General features: G+C 39.0%; 1 protein-coding gene across 5 annotated transcripts in view; it reads right to left on the reverse strand.

The window, feature by feature from the left end:
* The window catches only part of Baz1a (bromodomain adjacent to zinc finger domain 1A), a 79383-nt gene that overhangs the window by 15373 nt on the left and 42930 nt on the right, over window positions 1–21080 (reverse strand). For 3 of the 5 annotated variants that reach the window (XM_051195832.1, XM_051195833.1, XM_051195834.1), the window contains 13 exons: window positions 20392–20558; window positions 19780–19875; window positions 18814–18952; window positions 17440–17586; window positions 12482–12577; window positions 12140–12364; window positions 11623–11788; window positions 11174–11284; window positions 9151–9275; window positions 7897–8496; window positions 4808–4971; window positions 3672–3823; window positions 1763–1911 (listed from right to left, as the gene is read on the reverse strand). In XM_051195832.1, the coding sequence (XP_051051789.1) occupies window positions 1763–1911; window positions 3672–3823; window positions 4808–4971; window positions 7897–8496; window positions 9151–9275; window positions 11174–11284; window positions 11623–11788; window positions 12140–12364; window positions 12482–12577; window positions 17440–17586; window positions 18814–18952; window positions 19780–19875; window positions 20392–20558 (2337 nt within the window). The remainder of the gene's footprint in view (window positions 1–1762; window positions 1912–3671; window positions 3824–4807; window positions 4972–7896; window positions 8497–9150; window positions 9276–11173; window positions 11285–11622; window positions 11789–12139; window positions 12365–12481; window positions 12578–17439; window positions 17587–18813; window positions 18953–19779; window positions 19876–20391; window positions 20559–21080) is intronic. The other 2 variants (XM_051195836.1, XM_051195835.1) reach the window with 1 other exon arrangement.

Raw genomic sequence — 21080 nt, forward strand, 5'->3', positions numbered from 1 at the left:
TGAAGCTTGGTGGGTACACAGCTGGAAGTCATTATTTTAGCTCTCCCTGAATCTATCAATAACAAATAGTTCAGCAGTGAGAGTCCATTTCCTTATCTTGCAAGTGATCTGGATACACCGACATAGCATATGAGCTTTTTTTGATAAGCCAACTCAAAGGAATATGAGGAACTTTTGGTCTGATAGTATAAGCCTGTAACACCAGCTGATGGTAGGGTGCCTAAGGAAGGAGGGGCATCAAGTTCAAGACCTGTCTGGGCTACAGAAAGAGTTCAGGATTATCTAGGGCAACTTAATGAGACCCTGTCTTACAAGGAAATCTAGAAGAGGACTGGAGATAAGGCTCAACCGTAGTGTTTGGTTAGCATGTGTGGGGCTCTACAATTCACTCCTCAGTACCAAACACCAGCAAAACCAAACATACCATAACAGATGGATGCTAAAAGTTGAAAGGGCTTACGACTGCTACTGTCAATGTGATGTTATTTAAGTTATAATAGAACTATCAATAGGTTTATAACAATGAGATATTAGCCATAGATTCTTCAATCTGAAGACATTTTATAAAGATTCATAGTCTGAGATTGTTTGGATGATACTGGCTGTGGCAATGGTTCTCAACCTGTGGGTTGCAGCCTCTTTGGGGGTTGAATGACCCTTCACAGGGGTTGCCTAAGATCATTGGAAAGCACAGATACTTATGATTCATAACAGTAGCAAAATTATAGCTATGAATAGCAAGAAAAATAACTATACGGCTGGGGTCACCACAGCATGATGAACTGTACTAAATGGTCACAGCATTGGGAAGGTTGAGAACCACAGCTCTCACATCAGTATCAATTATCTAAGAAATTTAGTTTACTCAGGTTTCTCTTTCCAGTGAGACAAAAGGTATGTATGATCTTTATCTCCTTTATAACCCAATAAAATATTTTTTCTTCTTCCTTCCTTTCTTTCTTTAAATTAAAGAGAAGGTCTTATTATATAGCCCTAGTTGGCCTGGAACTGGCTATGTGGACCAGACTAGCCTTAAATTCAGAGATCCATCTGCCTGCCTCTCTAGTGCTAGGATTAAAGGCATGTGTTATCATAACTGGCTAACATGATGAATTATTAAAGTCTAAAGAAGACAAATTGGAAATTCATATTTTCTGAAGACATAATAATTAGGTTCTTAGGTTGACTCTAAGAAGCCTATTAATTGCATAAATAGCCAAAAACAATAGATAGTATTATTTCTTTCACTCATTCTAACCACAAACTGTAGCTCAGCAATAGAGTTTGCCTAGCATGCATGAGGTCCTGGGTACAAACCTCAGAAACACACACACATACATACACACACAAATGATAGAACAAATCCTCAACTATATTCCTAATACTTAGTATTTCTAACTTAACATTTCTTGGGTAATACATTTTTTAAACCAAATCTTCAAAATGAAGGGGATTTAAATCACAAACAAAAAAATTTAAGTCACTAAAAAATTAGTAACTTATATTATTTGAAGTCTGGACAATACATTTTGGTAATCTTAAAAGCATCCACTGGAACAATGTTTAGAATAAGGCAGGAAGCAGAATCTCTGCATCATTTAAAATGCATCTTACCTGAAATAATCCTCTTTGAAAGAGAGAACAATTTCAAGCTCATTCTATGAGCTTGTCAATTTCATTATGTCAGCCCATAAAGTTCCAATAAGAGGTAATTATTAATAGTTTCAATGCAACTAGTATTTTGTAATGAGAAGATACTTACCAAGTGGAGCTTTGAGGAACCGCCGTTCAATGCCCTGTTCTATCTGAAAGAGGGCCATGGCCAGATAGTGAACCACACTGCTCACTGTCTGTGGTGTACTGCTATTAGTTGAGACAGCACTTGGAGTTTCTGTTTTAATCCCCAAAAGTCTACAATTAAAATAAAAACAGTTTATGGTATTGAAAATCACAATCAGGTGAAACTTGTACCTACTAATTCTTCCAAAGTTTGTGGATGTTTGTGTGTGTGCATGAGCACTCACACCACAGCACTTCAGTGAAGGTCTGAGGACAATCACAGGGGTCAGTTGTTGCCTTCCACCTTCTTTGAGACAAGGTCTCTTGTTGTTTGCCACTGCAGATGTAAGGCTAGCTGGCATGAACTCCAAGGAATTCCATATCTGCCTCCCATCTTGCCACTGAGAGTACTAGGAGCATGTGCCTAGCTTTATAAATGTTTTGGGGACTCAAACTCAGGTCCCAACTTACATGGCAAGTGCTTTATCCACTAACCCATCTCCCTAGATCCAAAAGTTAATCAACACCTATGTTAGAAATTTTCCCAATCTCAAAGAGCTATTACAAGTGAATGAATAGCAGAGGTTCATTTACGACAGAAGGGCACCTAGTCAAAGGAGAGAAGGCTTCTGGGAAAAATTTCAGAGAGATGAGGACAATAGACCTTAAAAGCTTATGGTTCTTGGGTAGTTTATCTTTATTGCTCTCCTTCAGCTACTGGGCAAGAACCTTATAACTTCCCCTCCCCCTTACTTCTAGACTTACATCTCCATAGTGTTCCATGATCACTTACAAAGCCTTTGAATATGACATTTGCCACAGAAAACTTTCTGTAGTACTTTTTTAAAACATAGGGTCTCACTATGTAGCCCAAAGTGTACTTGGAGCCTTCTATGTAGCCTAGGTTGGTCCTGAATTCACAACCCTGCTGTCTCTTCCCCTGAGTTTGAGCACCCCCTATCCTGGCTCTGTAGCACTTCTTTTGCTGTCTGCCACGTTCTTCCAGGATAGGGATAAGGAGGCCTCCTTTCTGTATATTACAGCTTCATGTCTTTCCAACATTCTCTTCTAGAGGAGAAACTGCTTAGAACTATGTACCAGGCAAAATGACCTGACTGAGAAGTGTACATTTTAACAAGTTGTCTTTGGGTTGCATCCATACAAAATGAAGAAAGAGTTAAGTATAGAAAATGATCTCAATTTTATTTGTGTCTCTCTGTGTGTGTTTTTCTGGGGATCAAATCAAGCACCTCAGGTATGCTAGGCAAGTATTCTACAACTGAGCTATATCCTAGCCCACCTGAAAATTTACTCCTTTATTTAGTGAGTTTGTATGTTGTGAGTGCCTCATCTGTCACAGTGCACATATTACAAGTCTGAGGACAATGTTTGATAGCCACTTTTCCCCTTCCACCTTGTTGAGGTAGGACCCTTCTTATTGTTTTCTGCCCTGCTATGTCCAGTCCTTCTGTGCCCATTTCTGTCTCCACATAGGAGGACTGGGATTGCAGATACATGGCATGGTTGTCTATAAATGGGTTCTGGGGTACAAACTCAGGTTATCAGGCTTGTGCTGCAAGCAAGCAGTTTTGCCTGCCATGCAAGCAGGGGACCACAGTTCAGATCCCCAGTACCCACATCAAAAGGAAGGCAGGGTAGCAATACACAAGTAAGTGCCTGCAGCTAGGTAACCACCTAGCTTGGCTAAATTCGTGAAGACTCAGGAAGAAGCCTACTCTTAGTGAAGGAAGGGAGACAGTGACTTCTGCTCTCCACACACACATACACCCGCCACAATAATAGAGTGAAATTAACACACTGCCAAGAAACCCAAAAACTTAAGATTATGGGGCAAGCAGAAACTAATGATTACTTCAGAGAAGCCTTTGTACCTGTCTCTCACAATGACCCTTGCTTGTTCAATTTCTATCTCCTCTGTATCTTCATTTACAGGTTTAATTACTCCATTTTCCTTGTTTTCCTCATTTAACAGCTCATATCGTCCATTCTCTAAGGCCGATCTCCAGATCTGTCGATCTGTAACCTATAACAAAACCCAAATTTATTAACCCTGAAATATAGGAATACATTATTCTTAAAAGGTATGTACTTACATGATACGATTAATTCATGTACATTCTGGAACAGATGACTCAATATTGTGTGGGGGGGCAGGGGAGGGATGGTATTACTATATAGTCCAAGCTGGTATTGAACTCATGGTGTCCTGCTTCAACCTCTAAAGCACTGGGATTATAGGTGAGTCACCATGTACAACTTTTTTTTTTCCCACCATGTACAACTTTATAACCAATTTTTTGTTTTGTTTTTGAAACAGGCTCTCCATGTAGCCCATGCTGTCCTGAAGCTCACTCTGTAGATCAGGCTGGCCTCAAACTCAGAGATCTGCCTGCCTCAGCCTCCTAAGTGCTGGGATTAAAGGCATGTGCCACCATGCCCAGCTATAAACAATTTTTAAAACTAAAAATTTTATTTATATGTCTATGCACCCCTTAAGTGTCCGATGACCATGATGGCCAGAAGAGAGTCTCTGAGACTGGAGTCACAGAAGGCTGTGAGCTACCACTAGTTAAATCTGGGTCCCCAGGAAGAGCAGCCAGTACTCTTAATAGCTGAGCCAGCCCTTTTATAAATAATTTTAAGTTGGCCACAGTAAAAATGACAAATGATGATAAAGGCACAAACAGAGCATATGTAACAGGCATGATGGTGTGAGCTTGTAATTCCAGGTGGAGAGTTCCAGGCAATGAGGGCTACAGTGTTAGACTGTGTCTCAAAGATACAGAAACCAACAGCTGGGGATGTACTTTACTGGAGCCGTTGCCTAGTGTGTACAAGGCCCTGTTAGTGGGGCTGAAGGGACAATTAACCAAAAGGACCAGGCAAAGAAGGCAGGGTTAGTTAAGAAAGAAAGTATCCTTATATATTTCAACATCTGATGAGAATATAAAACATTTAGGAATATTTACACATACTAGCTAAGCTATAAACATCAGGAGGGACAAACCTTGATTACTCCTAATGTCCCTTGATAAATCCTGTCTTCAATATCCAAAAGAAAATCTCTGAGCCTCAGCTCAAGTTGCCTCTCTGCAGACATCGGTGATGTGTCACATACATTAGAAGATCGTCCCCGAGAAGAAACAGGCTTGGTATCAGCCTGAGGTTTGCCTGAAATAACATAACATGACATAACTGAAATAAAGGAACCACACACCCTCAATAGTTGCTAACACAAAGACATGACATGATTTTGAGATAACTGACATGTAAGCACCATAAATCTTTGACAGAACTGAAGCAGAGGCCATGGAAGGGTGCTGCTTGCTGGCTTGCTCCTCATGATTCACCTAACTTATTTTGTTAAAACACCTGCCTAGGCGTGGCACCTGCTGCTGTGAGGTGGGCCCTCCCACATCAACCATCAATCAAGAAGCCTTACAGACTTCCTTACAGGCCAATCCCATGGAGACATTTTCTTAGTTAAGACTTTTTCTTCCCAGATGACCCTAGCTTGTATCAAGTTGACATAAAACTAGTCATCACATCATAGCCTTATATTCAGAACAAAGAACTCTTATAATAAAAAGACATATAATACATGTAAATCAAAATATACATAAAAAGACAATCTATTTACAAAATATTTGCATAGATATTTATTTAAGGAAAATATACAAATAGATCCTCCCTAGTGAGGCTTCATACCCCTCAGGATGGCTGAAATACAAGGAAGTGGAGAAACTAGAACCTTCATGCACCATTGGTGGGAAAATAAATATGTAGCTGCTTTGGGAAACAAGCTAGCAGTTCCCAGAGTATTAAAGTTATTACATGACAAAGTAATTTTATCCCTAGGTATAGACTTAACAAATGAAAACCCCTACTGACACAAAAACTTGTATATAAATATTTATAGTCAAAAGATAGAAACAAACCAAACATCTATCTGCAAATGGACAACTAAAATGTAGTATATACACACAATGGAATATTATTTGGCCACAAAAGTAATGAAGTTTTGAGAACATTAGAAGTGGTTTATTTATGATAACCACACAAAGGTGATATGATTCCTTTCATAAGAAGTGTCAAGAGTGCAATGCAATGGTGGTGAATCCTTTTTTATTTTTCCTAGACAGGGTTTCTCTGTATTGCTTTGGAGCCTGTCCTGGAACTCACAGAGATTGGTCTGCCTCTGCCTCCCAAGTGCTGGGATTAAAGGCATGTACCACCATTGCAAAGGCAAAGGCAGGCTGATCTCTTGAGTTCAAGGCCAGCTTGGTCTACATGAATTCCAGGACAGCCAGGACTACAGTGAAACCAAAACTAAAACAAACAGCAGCAACAACAAAAAAGATTTGTGGCTGTTCAGATCTAGAGACGGTGCACTGCATATGCAAGCTTCCAACATACTGTCCAGTTCCTGTCTCCCATCCCCCGTCTCACTGTAGGAGTGGTACAATAGACTCACACTACTCGTTTGGCTTTTTTTTTTTTTTTTTTTTTTTTTTAAAATGTGGTTCAGGGAACTGAACCCAGGTCATCAGGCTCATGAGGTAAACACTTTTAGCTGCTGAGTTAATTCCCTGGCTCACAAAGATTCTTATTTGAGATAATAAAAATGTTTTAAGATAAGAGTGTGAGAATGATTGTGTATACTTGTGAATATAATGACAATCGCTAATTGTATCCTTTCAATTGTTGAGTGTCTGATCTGTTGAAAAATATAAAAATGAGCCAGACATTGGTGGCCCATGCCTTTAATCCCGGCACTCAGGAGGCAGAGGCAGGCGGATCTCTGTGAGTTTGAGGCCAACTACAGACCTAGTTCCAGGACAGGCTCCAAAACAATATAGAAAAACCCTGTCTTTAAAAAGCCACAATAAATGAATGAATAAATAAATACATAAGGTCTGATTTGAGGTTTACTCTAAGAGAGGGAGTCACCATGCCTGACACTGTCTGGAGGGCCAGGAACCAACCAAGGTGGATGGCCCAGAGACTTAGGGTAGAGCCAAACACAAAAAGTCAATGAAATGGTTTCTAATGATATTCTGTTATACTCAAAGATCAGTGCCTAGTCCAATTACCAGAGGCTTCCTCTGGCAGCTGATGGGAGCAAATGCAGAGACCCACGGTGGAGTTACGGGAATCCTTTGGAAGATGGGAGAAGACTTATAGGAGCCAATGGGTCGAGGACATCAGGAGAGCATGGCCCACACAAAAGCAGGGCTCATAAGTGCTTACAGACTAAAGTGACAATCACAGAGCTTGCACAGGTATGTGCTAAGTCCTCTGTATATGTTGTGGTCCTTTAGCTTGGAGTTTTTGTGGGACTCTGAACAGTGGGGTGTCTCTGACTCTTTTGCCTGCTCTTAGGACCCTTTTGTTCCTACTGGGTTGCATCACCCAGCCTTGATATGAGGCTTTTTGCCTAGTTTTATTGCATCTTGTTATGCCATGTTCAGTTGACATCCCCAGGAGGCCTGCTCTTTTCTGAAGAGAAGTGTATCTGGAGGACAGGAAAAGTGTGTGGGGAAGTAAACTGGCAGGAATGGAAGAAGGGAAACTGCAGTTGGAATGTAACATATGAGAGAATAAATAAAAAGAAAAGAAAAGAAAAAAAACCTTGATCATTCCTGCCAACCCCCAGGAGTGTAGGTTATTTTGTCACACAACAATGCAAAGCTGAATAATATAAGTAGTCGGTCTACTGACAAAGAATGAGAAAACCTGCTCATACAGTAGATGGTTCCTTATGATCCAAACAACAAAGACATTTTGTGAACCTTGTCTGTATGAAGAAATATATGCCCACACTGTATAATCTGTGAACTAAAGAGCATGTGAAAATGAAAGCTAACATATTTTAACATATATGTAACAGCTTGACATAGATTTAATCCTCAATGATGAGGATTATAAGAAGAGAAAAAAACAAAACAAAAAAACCACAATAGTTTTCATGGAAACTTTACCTGAAAGCCAGGTGGATCTATCTCCATGGTTTAAATGCCATCTTGTTCTATAGTGAGTTCCAGCACAGCCTGGGATATGTAAGGAGACCCTGACTCAAAACAAACAAAAATTTACCTGTAAAGTGAAATTTTTCTTCAGAAAAGTGGGCCAGCTGGGCACATATCCTGCTCTTCTCCTGCAGCAGGGTGTCTTTTAAGGCACTTTCTCTGTGGCCTCTGGAGTTGAGAGCTTCGATAAGCTGGTCCACCTGGTCCTGAGAACTGTAAAAGCACCACCGATTTGGCTTATGCACTGGTTTTGGCAGCAGTACAGAATCTTCGAATGGACCTTGGTCAAGACTGGAGGTAGATTCAGACATGAAGGACTCTTCAGTTTTAACAGATACCTGAGGGTTGTGAGACTGTGCATTATCATGAAATGATGAAGGTCTAGGCAACAGCATGTCTTCAGTGAGACCTGAAAAATCCTCTTCTATAAACAAACCAGGAATAGAAGGGAAAATCCAGTATCGCCTGTACAAGCGGTCTCGCCCCAAAGGGAAGATATTGGTGCAGGCGATGGCACTCTGGATCTTGTCTAGGAGCTCTTTCTCTTTCCGTTGATGTTCCTGTCTCACAGCTTCTTCTGCATCAGCAGTGAGAGGCTCCTGCTTTATGCAGCAGTCCATCTCCTCCTGCTTTATACACTGCTTCACTCCACTTTGTCCTGCTTTCCCTGTGTTGAAAGAAAATGTATCATTACATTTCATTTATTTTTTGTTGTTGTTACTGTTTGACACAGGGCCCCATTAAATAGATCTGGCTGGCCAGAAGCTCACAGAGATCCACCTGCCTTGAGCTCTTTAAGGCCTCTGCCACCATACTCAGCCTCATTATATTTTAAATTTTTATTAGCAACTTGGGAGATAAAGGCAAGTGAATCTCTGAGTTTGAGGCTAGCGTGGTCTACAGAGCAAGTTCCAGGACAGCCAGGCATACAGAGAGAAACCTTGTCTTGGGAGAAAAAGGAAAGAAAGTTCCAGACAAGTCTAGGCTATGTACTACGTAATGAGGCCCTGTCTTGATGCAATACAAAACAAAACAACCCCATAAATACAGCAATGTTTTTCACAACATTATTTGATAACAAATTGGTCAGTCAGTTTTTACACTCATGAGCTATAAGGCAGATGTGTAAGACACCAGGACAGATAGACATGGAACATATACCTATAATCCCATCACTGAGAGATAGAGGAAGGAGAATCAGGAGGTCAAAGTCAGTTCTGGCTATACAGTGAGTTTAAGACTGGCCTGAATATAGCTCAATCAATACATATCCAAGAACCAGAAACAATCCTGCCATAAATGACCTGACCAATTATGATACCTCTTCTGCTCCTTCTCTGCGATCCTGGGTCATCTTCATCCTCAGTGACCGTATCAGGGTCCAGATCTTTCTGCTCTGTTTCCTTGCTCTCAATGCTAGTGTCAAAATCTTCCCTTCCTTTCTCCCTGAAAGGAAAAGGTATGAGCTTAAAATCTTGACACAGTATTAGAGGAGTGAGTTAATATATGGATGAGAAAAAAAGGCAGAGTTCCATGCTTGGCCCTAGAGCATGGATTTATTTAGTATGCTTGTGTGTTTTGCCTGCATGTATGTTTGTACACCATGTATGCTTCTGGTGCTTGTGAAGCCAGAAAGAGGAGGTTGGTTCCCTAGGAACTGGAGTTACGATGGTGTTGGGTACCAAGTAGCTGCTGGGAATGGAACCTGTGTCCTGTCTGCAAGAGCAGCTAGTGCTGCTGAGGCAACTCTCCAAAGTGCAGAGTTTAGAGAAGGGAAGGATGATTAGAAAGCATGGTTGACTGCAATGTATCTGAGAAAGTGGATGACGTAGAAAAGTCTCTTTAAATGCTCAGGGCACTCACTGGTGATGGTGACAATGGCTCAGAGTAGGAAAATATAGGCAGACATACACCGGGAAAGTAGCAGCATACTTGAGATGCAGTAAGTGGGTGGAATGAACCTAACCTGTTTATCCCATTATGTTGCTCAAATTTAAACTAAAATTCAATGGACTTCAGAGTGAACTCCACCATTTAAACTGGGTGCAGTTGTGCATTCCTGTAATTCCAGTATCCAGAGGCTGAGGCAGAAAGACTGATGTTAGCCTGGGCCACAGAGAGTACCAGGCTAGTAAACAGCAAGACTCTAAGAAAACAAAGTACGTGCTACTATTTTTGTTTCTATATCCAAAGTTTCGTAGGCTGACATCTATATTCATTAAGGAAACAGGGAAAAGGCATATAAGGGAGGAGGGATGAGTATAAAAAACATGAAGGAGCAGACAAGATAGCTCAGGGGTAAAGGTGATTGCTATGTAATTACAATAAGCTGAGTTTGAACCCCAGAACCCACATAAAGGTGGAAGTAGAGAACAAATTCTCTTCCCTTACTCCCTTCCCCAGTCACACACACAACATTATTTTAAAATATGAAGTCAGGAATGTTGATGTAATTCTAGAATTTAACAAAGCTGAAAGGAGTTCCAGGCCAGCTGTGGCCACACGAAACCCCGCTAAAAACTCAAAAATAGAGAAAAGTGGATCATTTGTTTGTTGAGGCAGTACGACCTGTAATGTGCTGTGTAGCACAGGCTGACCTTAAGTTCACAGCAACCATTATTTTTCAGCCTCCAGAGTGCAAGTCGCCATGACTGGTTTTAATGTTTCTTTTCCAGAAAACTGAGAGGTCGGAGAGCATATGCTTAACACCTGCCAGGCCTGGTACCCAGTACAAAAGGATAAAAAACTCAACAATTTATATTCTAGGAATGTCATGCCTTTAATCCTAGCACTTGGGAGGCAGAGAGAGACAGCCCTGAGTTGAGTTCAAGGGCAGCCTGATCTACACGGGCAAGACAGCTAGGGCTATCTATGTACAAAGCTGTACTTAAGCTCGTAGTGGCTGTGGAAAGGAGAAAAATACAGTATTTAGGCAAGAAATATGACTGGTTAAAAATAACTCACTGAAAGCTTTCTAGAAAGTTAACATTTACAATATTAATTTTAAAAGAAAATGTGCCTCGTGGTGTTGGTACACATCTTTAATCCCAGCACTCAGGAGGCAGCCTGGTCTATAGAAGAGTCCCAGGACAGCCAGGGCTACCCAGGGCAACCTGTCTCAAAAAACAGAAGAGAGAGACAGAAAGAGGGAGGGGAGGGGAGAGGAGGGAAGGGGGGGGGTGAGAGGATGATTTCTTATATTCTCAAAAATTAGGCTAAAAAATTTACCCATGTATACTGGATAAGAGTCTATACATAAATTTCATAGGCTGTCTGATTTTTTTATACTCTTTATGTATATGAGGTGAATAAATAAAGACACATGAATAAAATTCAAGCCATACCCTAGATCTGCAGCTGAATTTCGCTGCTGTTCCTCCTCCTTCAGCTTCTCTTGCTTTTCTTTCATTTTCTGTTCTTGTTCCTTAAGTTTTTCTTCCTTCCTTCTACGTATTCTGAAAATCAAAGATCACAGACCATCTGACAAAGATGCATTCACTTAGCATTGTGTTTTTATTGCTATTACAAACTATGCTGGGGGAAAAAACTATGCTGGGGAAATCTCTCCTCTCTCTCTCTCTCTCTCTCTCTCTCTCTCTCTCTCTCTCTCTCTATTACAAACTATGCTGGGGGAAAAAACTATGCTGGGGAAATCTCTCCTCTCTCTCTCTCTCTCTCTCTGTCACACACACACACCATGCTCTGTGCTCTTGAGAAACACCCAACATCAGCACAAGCTGGTGCTGTGCCATGACACAAACCAACAGTACCAGTCAGAGTGAGCACTGCTTACCGAGCAGCTGTGGCTTCACGCTCTTTGCGGTGTTGTTCTGCTTTGAGCTCTCGGAATTCCTGCTTGGCCTGTCTTAATACATCAACGTAATCTTCAATGAAATCCCTAGTAGAAACTAGGGTCAGTAGCTTTCCACAGAGAGCATGAAGTATCTTCATTTTTTCTCCTACCAAAAGATAATTTTTCTGTGTTATCAATGAGGAAAAAAGGACCAGTGTTTGACATTTTTAATTTGTAACTCAATGACCAAATGCCTAAAAAAGAATAAGGAGTGGCAGAGACAGGTCAGCTTGGTCTATCATAGTGAGTTCCAGGACAGTCAGGGCTGTACAGTAAGATCCTGTCTCGAAATAAACAAACCAAAAGCAACCAAATGATCCTAATAATAATGGACTGTTTTTTCTTATCTTCTTTAATGACTGAATTATCATTTGGAGTTTGTTGGCTTGTTAGTTTTATGGATAAAAGAGATGGACAGGAAGGAAGCAGGTCAGAAAAATTCCAACTTGCAGTTTACCTGGTGTCAAATCATATACAGAAGTGCTGGATAGTTTTTTCACCAGACTGGGATTGCTCAATCGAAGCTCCATGCAGGCATCATCTGTAGCATCGAAGCCTCCTCGTTTCTGATACCGGTACTTTGCATTTGCTGATGTTACATCAGCACCTGAAGCTAAGATGTGCAGTCTGAGGATTTCAGAAAGAGTGCAGCTATCAAGATCCAAGCTTTTCAAACTGCAGCCTATATTGTTAAAAATGAAACAGTCATTTAGAAAATAAACAATGAATACTCAGCAATATAAATGTACCTTTATAAATTAAAATAAAAATGCCAAACGAAAAAAAAGCCCACACATACCCTGGTGTAACTGTGGCCATGCAGCGGCCAAAGATGCAACTGCAGACAGTGCAGATTTTGTGGGGTCTGCATCTTCATCCAAAGCCTCTGTTAAATCTTTAAGGAAATAAAGACTTTATTCTAGTGCAAGAGTATTTGGGGAGAATGCCCTTTTATAATGATGAAAGAAACAGCAAACAGCTGAACATTCAGGGACCTCAGAAGAACCAACGCCCAGCACGGCACCATTCCCACTCTGTTGGCTCCACCTACAGCAACAGATGCTGGAACACAGACTTTAACTAACATTTCCCTAAAGCACACAGGAGAAAATTTCCAAATTACCAACAAGATGCACTTACATATTCCAAAAATGGCAAAATGTATTTTAGAATTAAAACAAATCACTATCAATGTAACTTTAGAAAGTCTTACAAACATAAGATTGAATCATAACAAAGCATAGGTTGTAATCATCACAAAATAGGCCTAGAAAAGAAAAATTCCAAAAGAATTTTAAAAGCCAGCACTGCTATCAATTATTCATCCTTTTCATTAAAATTTCCCTGCCTTCAATCTAAGAAACATGGGGAAGGAAGATTTCCCTGTATTTCCTGAAAGAATTGCTTTAACCTTGAAAACTGTTTAAGTTACAGTAGAACAAAACAGTGAATCTACTGGTACAAATATATAAGCATCATAAACAATTCTTCCCAATTAAAATACACAGGTAAAAAAGTGCCAACTGTACCCCTCCTGCTTGCAAGAAACGAGACCAAATAAACCAACTCGCCTGCTGTATTACAGAGCAGTGTTTACAAGTTATTCTAAGTAGCAGGCCATATTTTGGTTTTAGCATTGCCAGTTACTAGTATACATCCTTTAGAAAAGTCAGTTAATCTGAACCTTACTTTTCTTAAGGGGTTGAGTCTAGAGAAGCAATCTTAAGTTCTTCAAACGAAATATTTATTAGAAGCTCTACTGAAGAGAACCTTTGTTAAAATGCATTGAGAAGGTGAGAGTTCTGCCTATCCTTCTTGTCACCTCTCCTGCACTCCCACCAGGACTCTAGCTAATCTGGTTCAGTGCTTCCATAAGGTTCTAGCATGATTCACTTAGCAAAATTTCCAGGTTGACTAAATGAACCCCTTAGAGACTGAAAAATGGCAATGTTTCCAAGGAAAAGGCAATGCTGGGGTCAATCTGATCACAATGACTGATGACATTAAGATGACAGGACCACACAGAAGTTCCCTGATTAAATTCAGTGCAAATTCTGCAGTCACACCTACCAGACCTAACCCAAATGACAGACAATATTCTTCACAGCAGAGAAATACAATACCTAAAACTTCACATTTTTCAAATTGTATATAAAGCCACAACAAATTTAACACTAATAGGCACTGTGATTACCCACACAAGTGTGCTAGATCTCTTTCTCAGTAGACATTATTATGTGTAACCTCAACCATCTAGAGGAAATCATCATTTCAGAACAAAGGCTACAAAGGCCTCAAGAAATGAGCCATGAACAGAATGATTGTTTTTAATGTAATACATTAAAATGACATGTTAAAATATGTATTTACATTTAAAAATTTACATGTGTGTGTTCACTTTATTGTGTATCTTGTACCATGCATGTACAATTGCTGAAGGAAGCCAGAAGAGGGTGTCAGATCTCTGGGACTGGAGTTTGTGTATTCTTAAACTGCACTATGGCACTTTAGAGAATGCCAACTACCTTTAGAATTTGTTCAGTATCATGTGCCTGAACTGTATCTTGTATAATGTACAAAGCAGTTACATTTATTAGACTGGGGGTGTGTTATGACAGGATCTCTCTATGTAGTCCTAGCACAGAGTTCTGTAGACCAGGCTGGTCTCAAACTCAAAGATCCTCCTATCTCTACTTCCCAAGTGCTGGGATTAAAGCTACCACACCTAGCTTTACTAGATCATTTTTTAAAAAAAAGATTTATTTAGTATATAGTGTTCTGTCTGCATGTTTGCCTGCAGGCCAGAAGAGGGCACCAGATTTCATTACAAATGGTTGTGAACCACCATGTGGTTGCTGGGAATTGAACTCCGGATCTCTGGAAGAACAAGTCTCTGAGCCATCTCTCCAGTCCCTTACTAGATCATTTTAATGTAGACATTAATACATACAGTTCCAATACTCAGTAATGATATTCCAGAAAAAATCCACAACTTTTCTATTTAATGAGGATGCTTTTGTCTTTCAAAGAATGTTAAGCTCATGATATAAAACTAAAGACAAGAAACCGGTTATGGTAGAACATGATTGTAACCCCAGCACTTAGAATGGGAAGGCAGGAGGCAGGCAGTGGTCAACCTCAGCTACATAGCAAGTTCAAGGTCAACAAGGGTTTCAAGAGATCTTATCTCATAATAGCAGCAGCAACAAAAAACTAAAGGCAGGAATATAGGAACTGATATGGTTAGTACAAGATTTTAAAAACTGGCAAAATTCCTAAGACTTGATATAAAAACAGGGATCCCAAAGGCTAATGAAATTAGATATGGGCAATACTAAGAAGACAAATAATTAGCTTTTTAGCATTGTTACCTATTTTAAGACAATATAATACAGTCATTATGGGGTTATGGATAAGACTACCTAAAGTATGGCCCGCCATATCCTATTAGCCATGTTTCTTTGCACTGGAAATGAAAAAAGTATTATCTTCCTCATTTGGGTGCTATGAGAATAAAGTAACACAACTGCTTACATCACCTACTGTCTCTGTGACTAGCAGTAAATAACCTTATTGAATTTGTGTTTTCTCACCAATAATACAAAATTCTATTTTTTTTGCTCAATTTCGTGTTCATTGGAAACTGCAGGAAATACCTTCTTGGTAAGACAGTCAAAGTGGAAGTTTAAAAAAAAAAATCAATTCTATCTCAATGCTTTCAGGAAGACTATAAAAAAACTTTTCTGTTATTGAGATGGAAAGACAAAATAATAACAGGGAAGATGGGAGAAAAATGCCATGGTTTGTTTTTCAATTTCCAACATTTATATTTTCAAATGGAACCTTTATTTGGTACCAAGCATCTACCCTGAGATCAACTCTGTATTTATATTTTCTACATCTGAGATTGTTGTGTATAGGAACAGAGTTATAGTAAAATATTGACTAGGAGTTTGAGAGATGGCTCAGTTAAAAGCACTGGCTGCTTTTCCAGAGGACCTGGGTTCAATTGCCAGCAGCTAATGGCAGCTGATACCTACATGGCAGCTAACAACTTTCTGTAACTCCAGTTCCAGTGTATCAGACATGTATGGTAAAACACCTGTACACATAAAATAAAAATAAACTAAAACAACAACAAATTAACTCAACTCCTCCCTCTTGTCCATTACTCATATTACATATATATATATAAAAAGGAAAGATAAAATAAAAAATAAGGAATAGACCAAGCAAATCCTGAATAGAAAAAACTGACAACACAAACACCAACAGCTTTCCCTTTGGTTAACTGATTTTTTTCACAGTTTCCTTTCCATTCTACTTTCCTTGCTTTTTGAAAAAATCATTTTCTATTATTATGCTTGTGTGTGTGTGTGTGTGTGTGTGTGTGTGTGTGTGTGTGTGTGTTTAAAAGAGTGCAGGCATTGCATGTAGAAGTCAGAGGACAACTTCTTTGGGTGATGGTTGTGTTTATACCATGGATTCTAGGGATCCAACACTGGTCACCAGGCCTGCACAGCAAGTGTTTTTATCTGCTAAGCTCTCTTGCTGGACCTACTTTTCTTTTTGAAATATTACTTCCAAAATGACAAAAAAACTCCTCCATCTTAAAAGATGAACTAAACACAGCTTTATGTCTTATGTTAAGGTCATGACTTTACCAATAACTCTAAAATGCTACTGTCTAATACAACATAATGGCTACAACATGTCTATTTTCATTTGTTTGACTTAATCACCTAAGATGAAAATGGGGCTGTGACACTACTAAAACAAACTTGGTGATTAGCACTTAAGCTGGAGAATACATTTCACTTCAACTCAGACCATAAAGTCGGAAGGCAGACAATCTTGTGTGTGGCAGAGTCCACAGACTATTGCTCAGGAAGCCAAATCAATACTACACATATAAAAATGCTCAGCATTTCCTCTGACTACAGGAAGTAACCAAAACAGTAAGCATGTTGGTTCATTTAAGCAAAGTCTCATGCACATGAATTCAGTGTATTACTGAGGGTGACCCTGAGTTTCTTCTGATCCTCCTGCCTCTACCCCCAAGTATTGGCATTATGGGTTTTGTAGGGTGCTGGTTAGAGAACCCCAAGTAGTATGACACTAGACAAGCATATCCACACATACTGTTTAAGTGGCAGAAATAGAGACAGCTGATTATGAAATTAAAAGGAAATCGTATCTGAGAATGGAAGTGGGCTAGACAGCTGTACCAAGTACTCAAAAGACTCCTGAGCATATTTTTAAATGTTTTCTACAACAAAGTTTTGCTCTGTTAACATACCATACACCGACCCTGGATATTTAAAAACATAGAATTTAAAGAACAAAACTGTTAACTCAACTTTTCCCCCAACTGTTAGGGTAAAAAAGTGTCAGATCTACAATAAAATCAGTAATAGTATTATAGTTGAAAGTAGTAATAATATTGAGTTTAAGTTTTCCCAACACAGGGCATCACAAATACCAGCCAATGAGATGCTTCTAAATTACAAGGGAAAATGAAAAAAATCAAAAAGGGAAACAACTCAGGAAAAATATCCCAAAGGCTGCCAGAAATAGGTTGCACCGTTATTAAGTTTTTATAGACAACTCATAATGCATTGTTAGCACGACTTAGCACCAGATAAACTGAATACCTATATTTTATAAACTGCAAAAGAAAAGCTAGTTTTGAAATAATGCAAATGTAGTTTTACTACAACACTACTAGTTTAATCAGCCATGATGTTGAACTCTGACCTTTGGTGTCAGCATCAGTTATCTGCTCTTTGGCTACTTCCTCCTCTTCTTCAGCCATCGCCTGGAAGATTGCAGTCAGGAAGAAAAAAAGCAATTCACACAGTGGGCCTTCACTGTCATTTCCTACAAGAGCTTCCTCTAATACTTCTGTGAATAAAACGTTTAAAAGGAATTTAAAGTTCTGTCATGACTGGAAAAAAAACAAAAACAAAAACAAAAACTCCCCTGGAAAATAATAAACACTCAACCAACATCAGAATGAAAGCAGATCCACCTATTATCTAAACCAAAATAAATTGTGATTTCAACACAGAAAAAACTAAGCCAAAGTCAGGGCACTAAGAAAGTCAAAATAGCCTTCCTGGACCAATATAACATCTAAATTTAAAGCTGAGGCACAACTTTAGCTACATTTAAAAACATACAATTTTAGACAGATGTGGTGATGCATGCCTGTTTCTATTATTCAGAGGCAGAGGCAAGACTGCCACAGATGAAGGCAGATTGTTCTACCTGTCTACATAGCAAGTTCTAGGTCAGCCAGTGAGTGTTACATAGTAATGCCCTGTCTCAAAAAATCAAAATAAACAAACATAAATTAAACACTTAATTGGTTATTATTGCCTCACTGTTCATGAGAGCTGTTTACCCAACAGTGCACAGAAGAGGTAATTATCATTAAGTTTTAATCCTAATATTATGTAGGTATTAAATGTTTATTTCTAACTTATTTTACCAAAATGCTCTTGATTCATAAGATATACTGCTTTATGCCTTAAAAACCTAGCCCATCAGGAGAAACTGAAGACTCTGAAAGCCTTCTTCGTCAATGCACTGTTATTAAAATAAGAGTGATAATGCAATTCCCTCTTGAAGGCTTTCTACATGCACCTTAAAGAAATTTATTATTAAAAAGTTGATTCAAATCCCTCCTTATATTGGATTCTATTATAAATGTTTATACAAAGCTTTTAAACACACAGGTAAATTAGTCATAAATTAGAAGTGGACAATATTTGTCTTTAAACTCTCACATGCCAGTCCTCATTTAGAAGTGGGTCTACTCTCCAGCCCATGAGTTCCAGGCAGTGTATAACTGTTCTCATTAGTACTTGGTGGCCAGGTGAGGCTGTGCCAGTTCCAAGCCTACCATGGAGAGGACCAAGGCATGCACATAAAGAAGCCATCTTAAACAACCAGCCAGCCAGGCCTTCAGATGATCCCAGTTCTAGCCAGTGTGACTGCTTTCATATGGAAGATTCCCAAAGAGAAGTTATGTACAATGACCCTAAACTGTGAGAGAGCACTTGATTTTTAAAGCCTCTAAATGTCAGAGTAAACCATAACTAAGCAACACATAGCTTGAGTACTTGCCTAAGGTTACTCCCTCAGGAAACTCATCCTGAAGATCAAAAAGTTCCCCAAATGCATTAAGGAATTCCAAAACCATCAATGCATCGCCAAAGATTTCAGGAGGTAGTCTCGTTTTCACTGGAGTTGGCTCTGGAAGTTCCTGTAAGGTTAAAAAATGCATGTAATATTTGAACGAGGTGAAGGAAGGAATACATAATTCTAAATTATTCTTTACCTAGTAAAACTGTCACAGTGCATTTGAGGCCTCAGCCCTGTATATTTAGCACACTTACCTTAGGAACTTAGTTTTACTAAACCTCAGTCTGTCATAGGAAAACACTAAGAGGAATGGGCACTTCCTTGGCTGAAGTGCATTTCTGACTAAATCTACTAAAAGGATCTCTACTATGCTCAGATTCTGAAGACAGACTAACATAACCCTTAAAATACAGAGGACAACTGACTGCCCACTGACTTGGAAATGGTTCTGTATAAACTGAAGTGGATGAGGAAGGCTTAGATACTTTTAGATTATTTATGGAAATAATCATAACTCTTATTCTTACACCCAATATCACAAGTACTGCTGTGAAATCTTGCTATAAACCAGTAACTATGAACCCTGCCTGGAAAGCTTAGAATGTACAATTGGCTATTTCATTTCAGTTAAATATGAGGAAAATGTGCTTCTATCAAGAAACAAACATTTCAGCTGAGTGTCTTCTTACAGGAATACAATCTCAGCACTAGGGTGACAGAGGGGAGTTCCAGGCTGCCTGGTTTAAAAAAAAAAAATCCAAATTTTTTTTTTGAGATAGGGTCTCAGTTTGTAGATCAGACTGGTCTCAAACACTCTGAGGTCCATTCTGACTTTCAATTGCTGGATTAAATGCATGCATCACCATGCCCAGTCCAACCAAGCATTTTAGCAGCAAAGCCATACAGGACAAATTAAACACATCTGTGTCAAACACTGCATGTTCATACCTTAAGGTCATCACATTCCATATCTTCTCTGGGTTTACTCCACTGCTTTAAGTATTCCATATACTTTCGCTTTTCTTCACGTAATTTCTCTCTTTCCTAACATGAAAGGTTAATAAAAATTATTACAAGAAATGTACTAGTCAATATCAACATCACCTGAGAACGGTTAACAAACACTGGAGCTGGGAAGCTCAGTGAGTCACTAATCCTGGGTTGGATCTTCAATATCACATGAAGTACGGCTTGGAGTCCAGTACCTGGAGGGTCATCCTTGGCATTGAGCAAAATGTAGGGCCAGCCTAGGTTACATGAGACTCTGTCTCAAAAACAAGCAAACCAACCCTGGAACTGGAGTTGCATGTAGATGATGTGAGCTGCCATGATTGTGAAGTGTAAAAGCACACAGAAGTATGTTGAACCTTAAAATAGTCATTACATTTTCTGAAGCAAAAGGGAGATAAACTAATATTTTTATCAGTGTTCTATGCACAGACTCAGAAATGTGAATGAAGATGGTAAAAAGCATTTAGTTTAAAAAAATTAGCCATGTACTAAATATGCAAATTTATATTATATGTACGAATTACAGCTAATGTATACTCAAGTGAATACCTTTTCTCTTTCTATTTTAAGTCTCTCTTTTTCTTCTTTTTTTTTTAGTCGTTCTTCTTCTACAATTTTCTTCAATTCTTCTCTCTTTTTCTCTTTATCTTCTTTTTCTTTTTTTCTTGCTTCCAAAGCATCTGCTTTTTCTCGCTTTAGTTTAGCCTTTTCAAAAGCTGTGGGGAAAGTCAAATTTAAAACTGTATACAGACAAAAACATTTTTTCTTTCTTTTTTAATAATCTAACAAAAGAGGCTCTAAAATAATTTAGGTTAAATGAGATCAGCAGAGACTCACAAATTCTTAAGAATGGATTAAACAGTAAGCTACCCACACCAGAACAAACATATCCTCCTGCCTTTGAAAGCAAAGATAGTAGAACATATACAAAGAACAATCCCCTTGTTAAGTAATGGAACCACACCCCCTGCCAACCCAAATGCATTCATTCTAGAGTTCTCATGTGACCAATTCAGATTGCACATTCAAGCTGGAAGGCAGTGTTGCAAAAGATATACATTCATACATATCTCAGGTACAATGGCCTCTAATAGCTTCTAAATCCTGAAACCATTCAGCTCAATCTAGCATTAAGCAGTCTATTAGGGAATATGAAATACTTTGAAGAAATGAGTAAGTCTTATTTGGAAAAAAAAAAAAGAGGTGGGGAGGGGGCTTACACTTATATCATTCAGATA

This window comes from Phodopus roborovskii, unplaced genomic scaffold (assembly GCF_943737965.1).
Source record: "Phodopus roborovskii unplaced genomic scaffold, PHOROB, whole genome shotgun sequence".
Classification (NCBI taxonomy): Eukaryota; Metazoa; Chordata; class Mammalia; order Rodentia; family Cricetidae; genus Phodopus; species Phodopus roborovskii.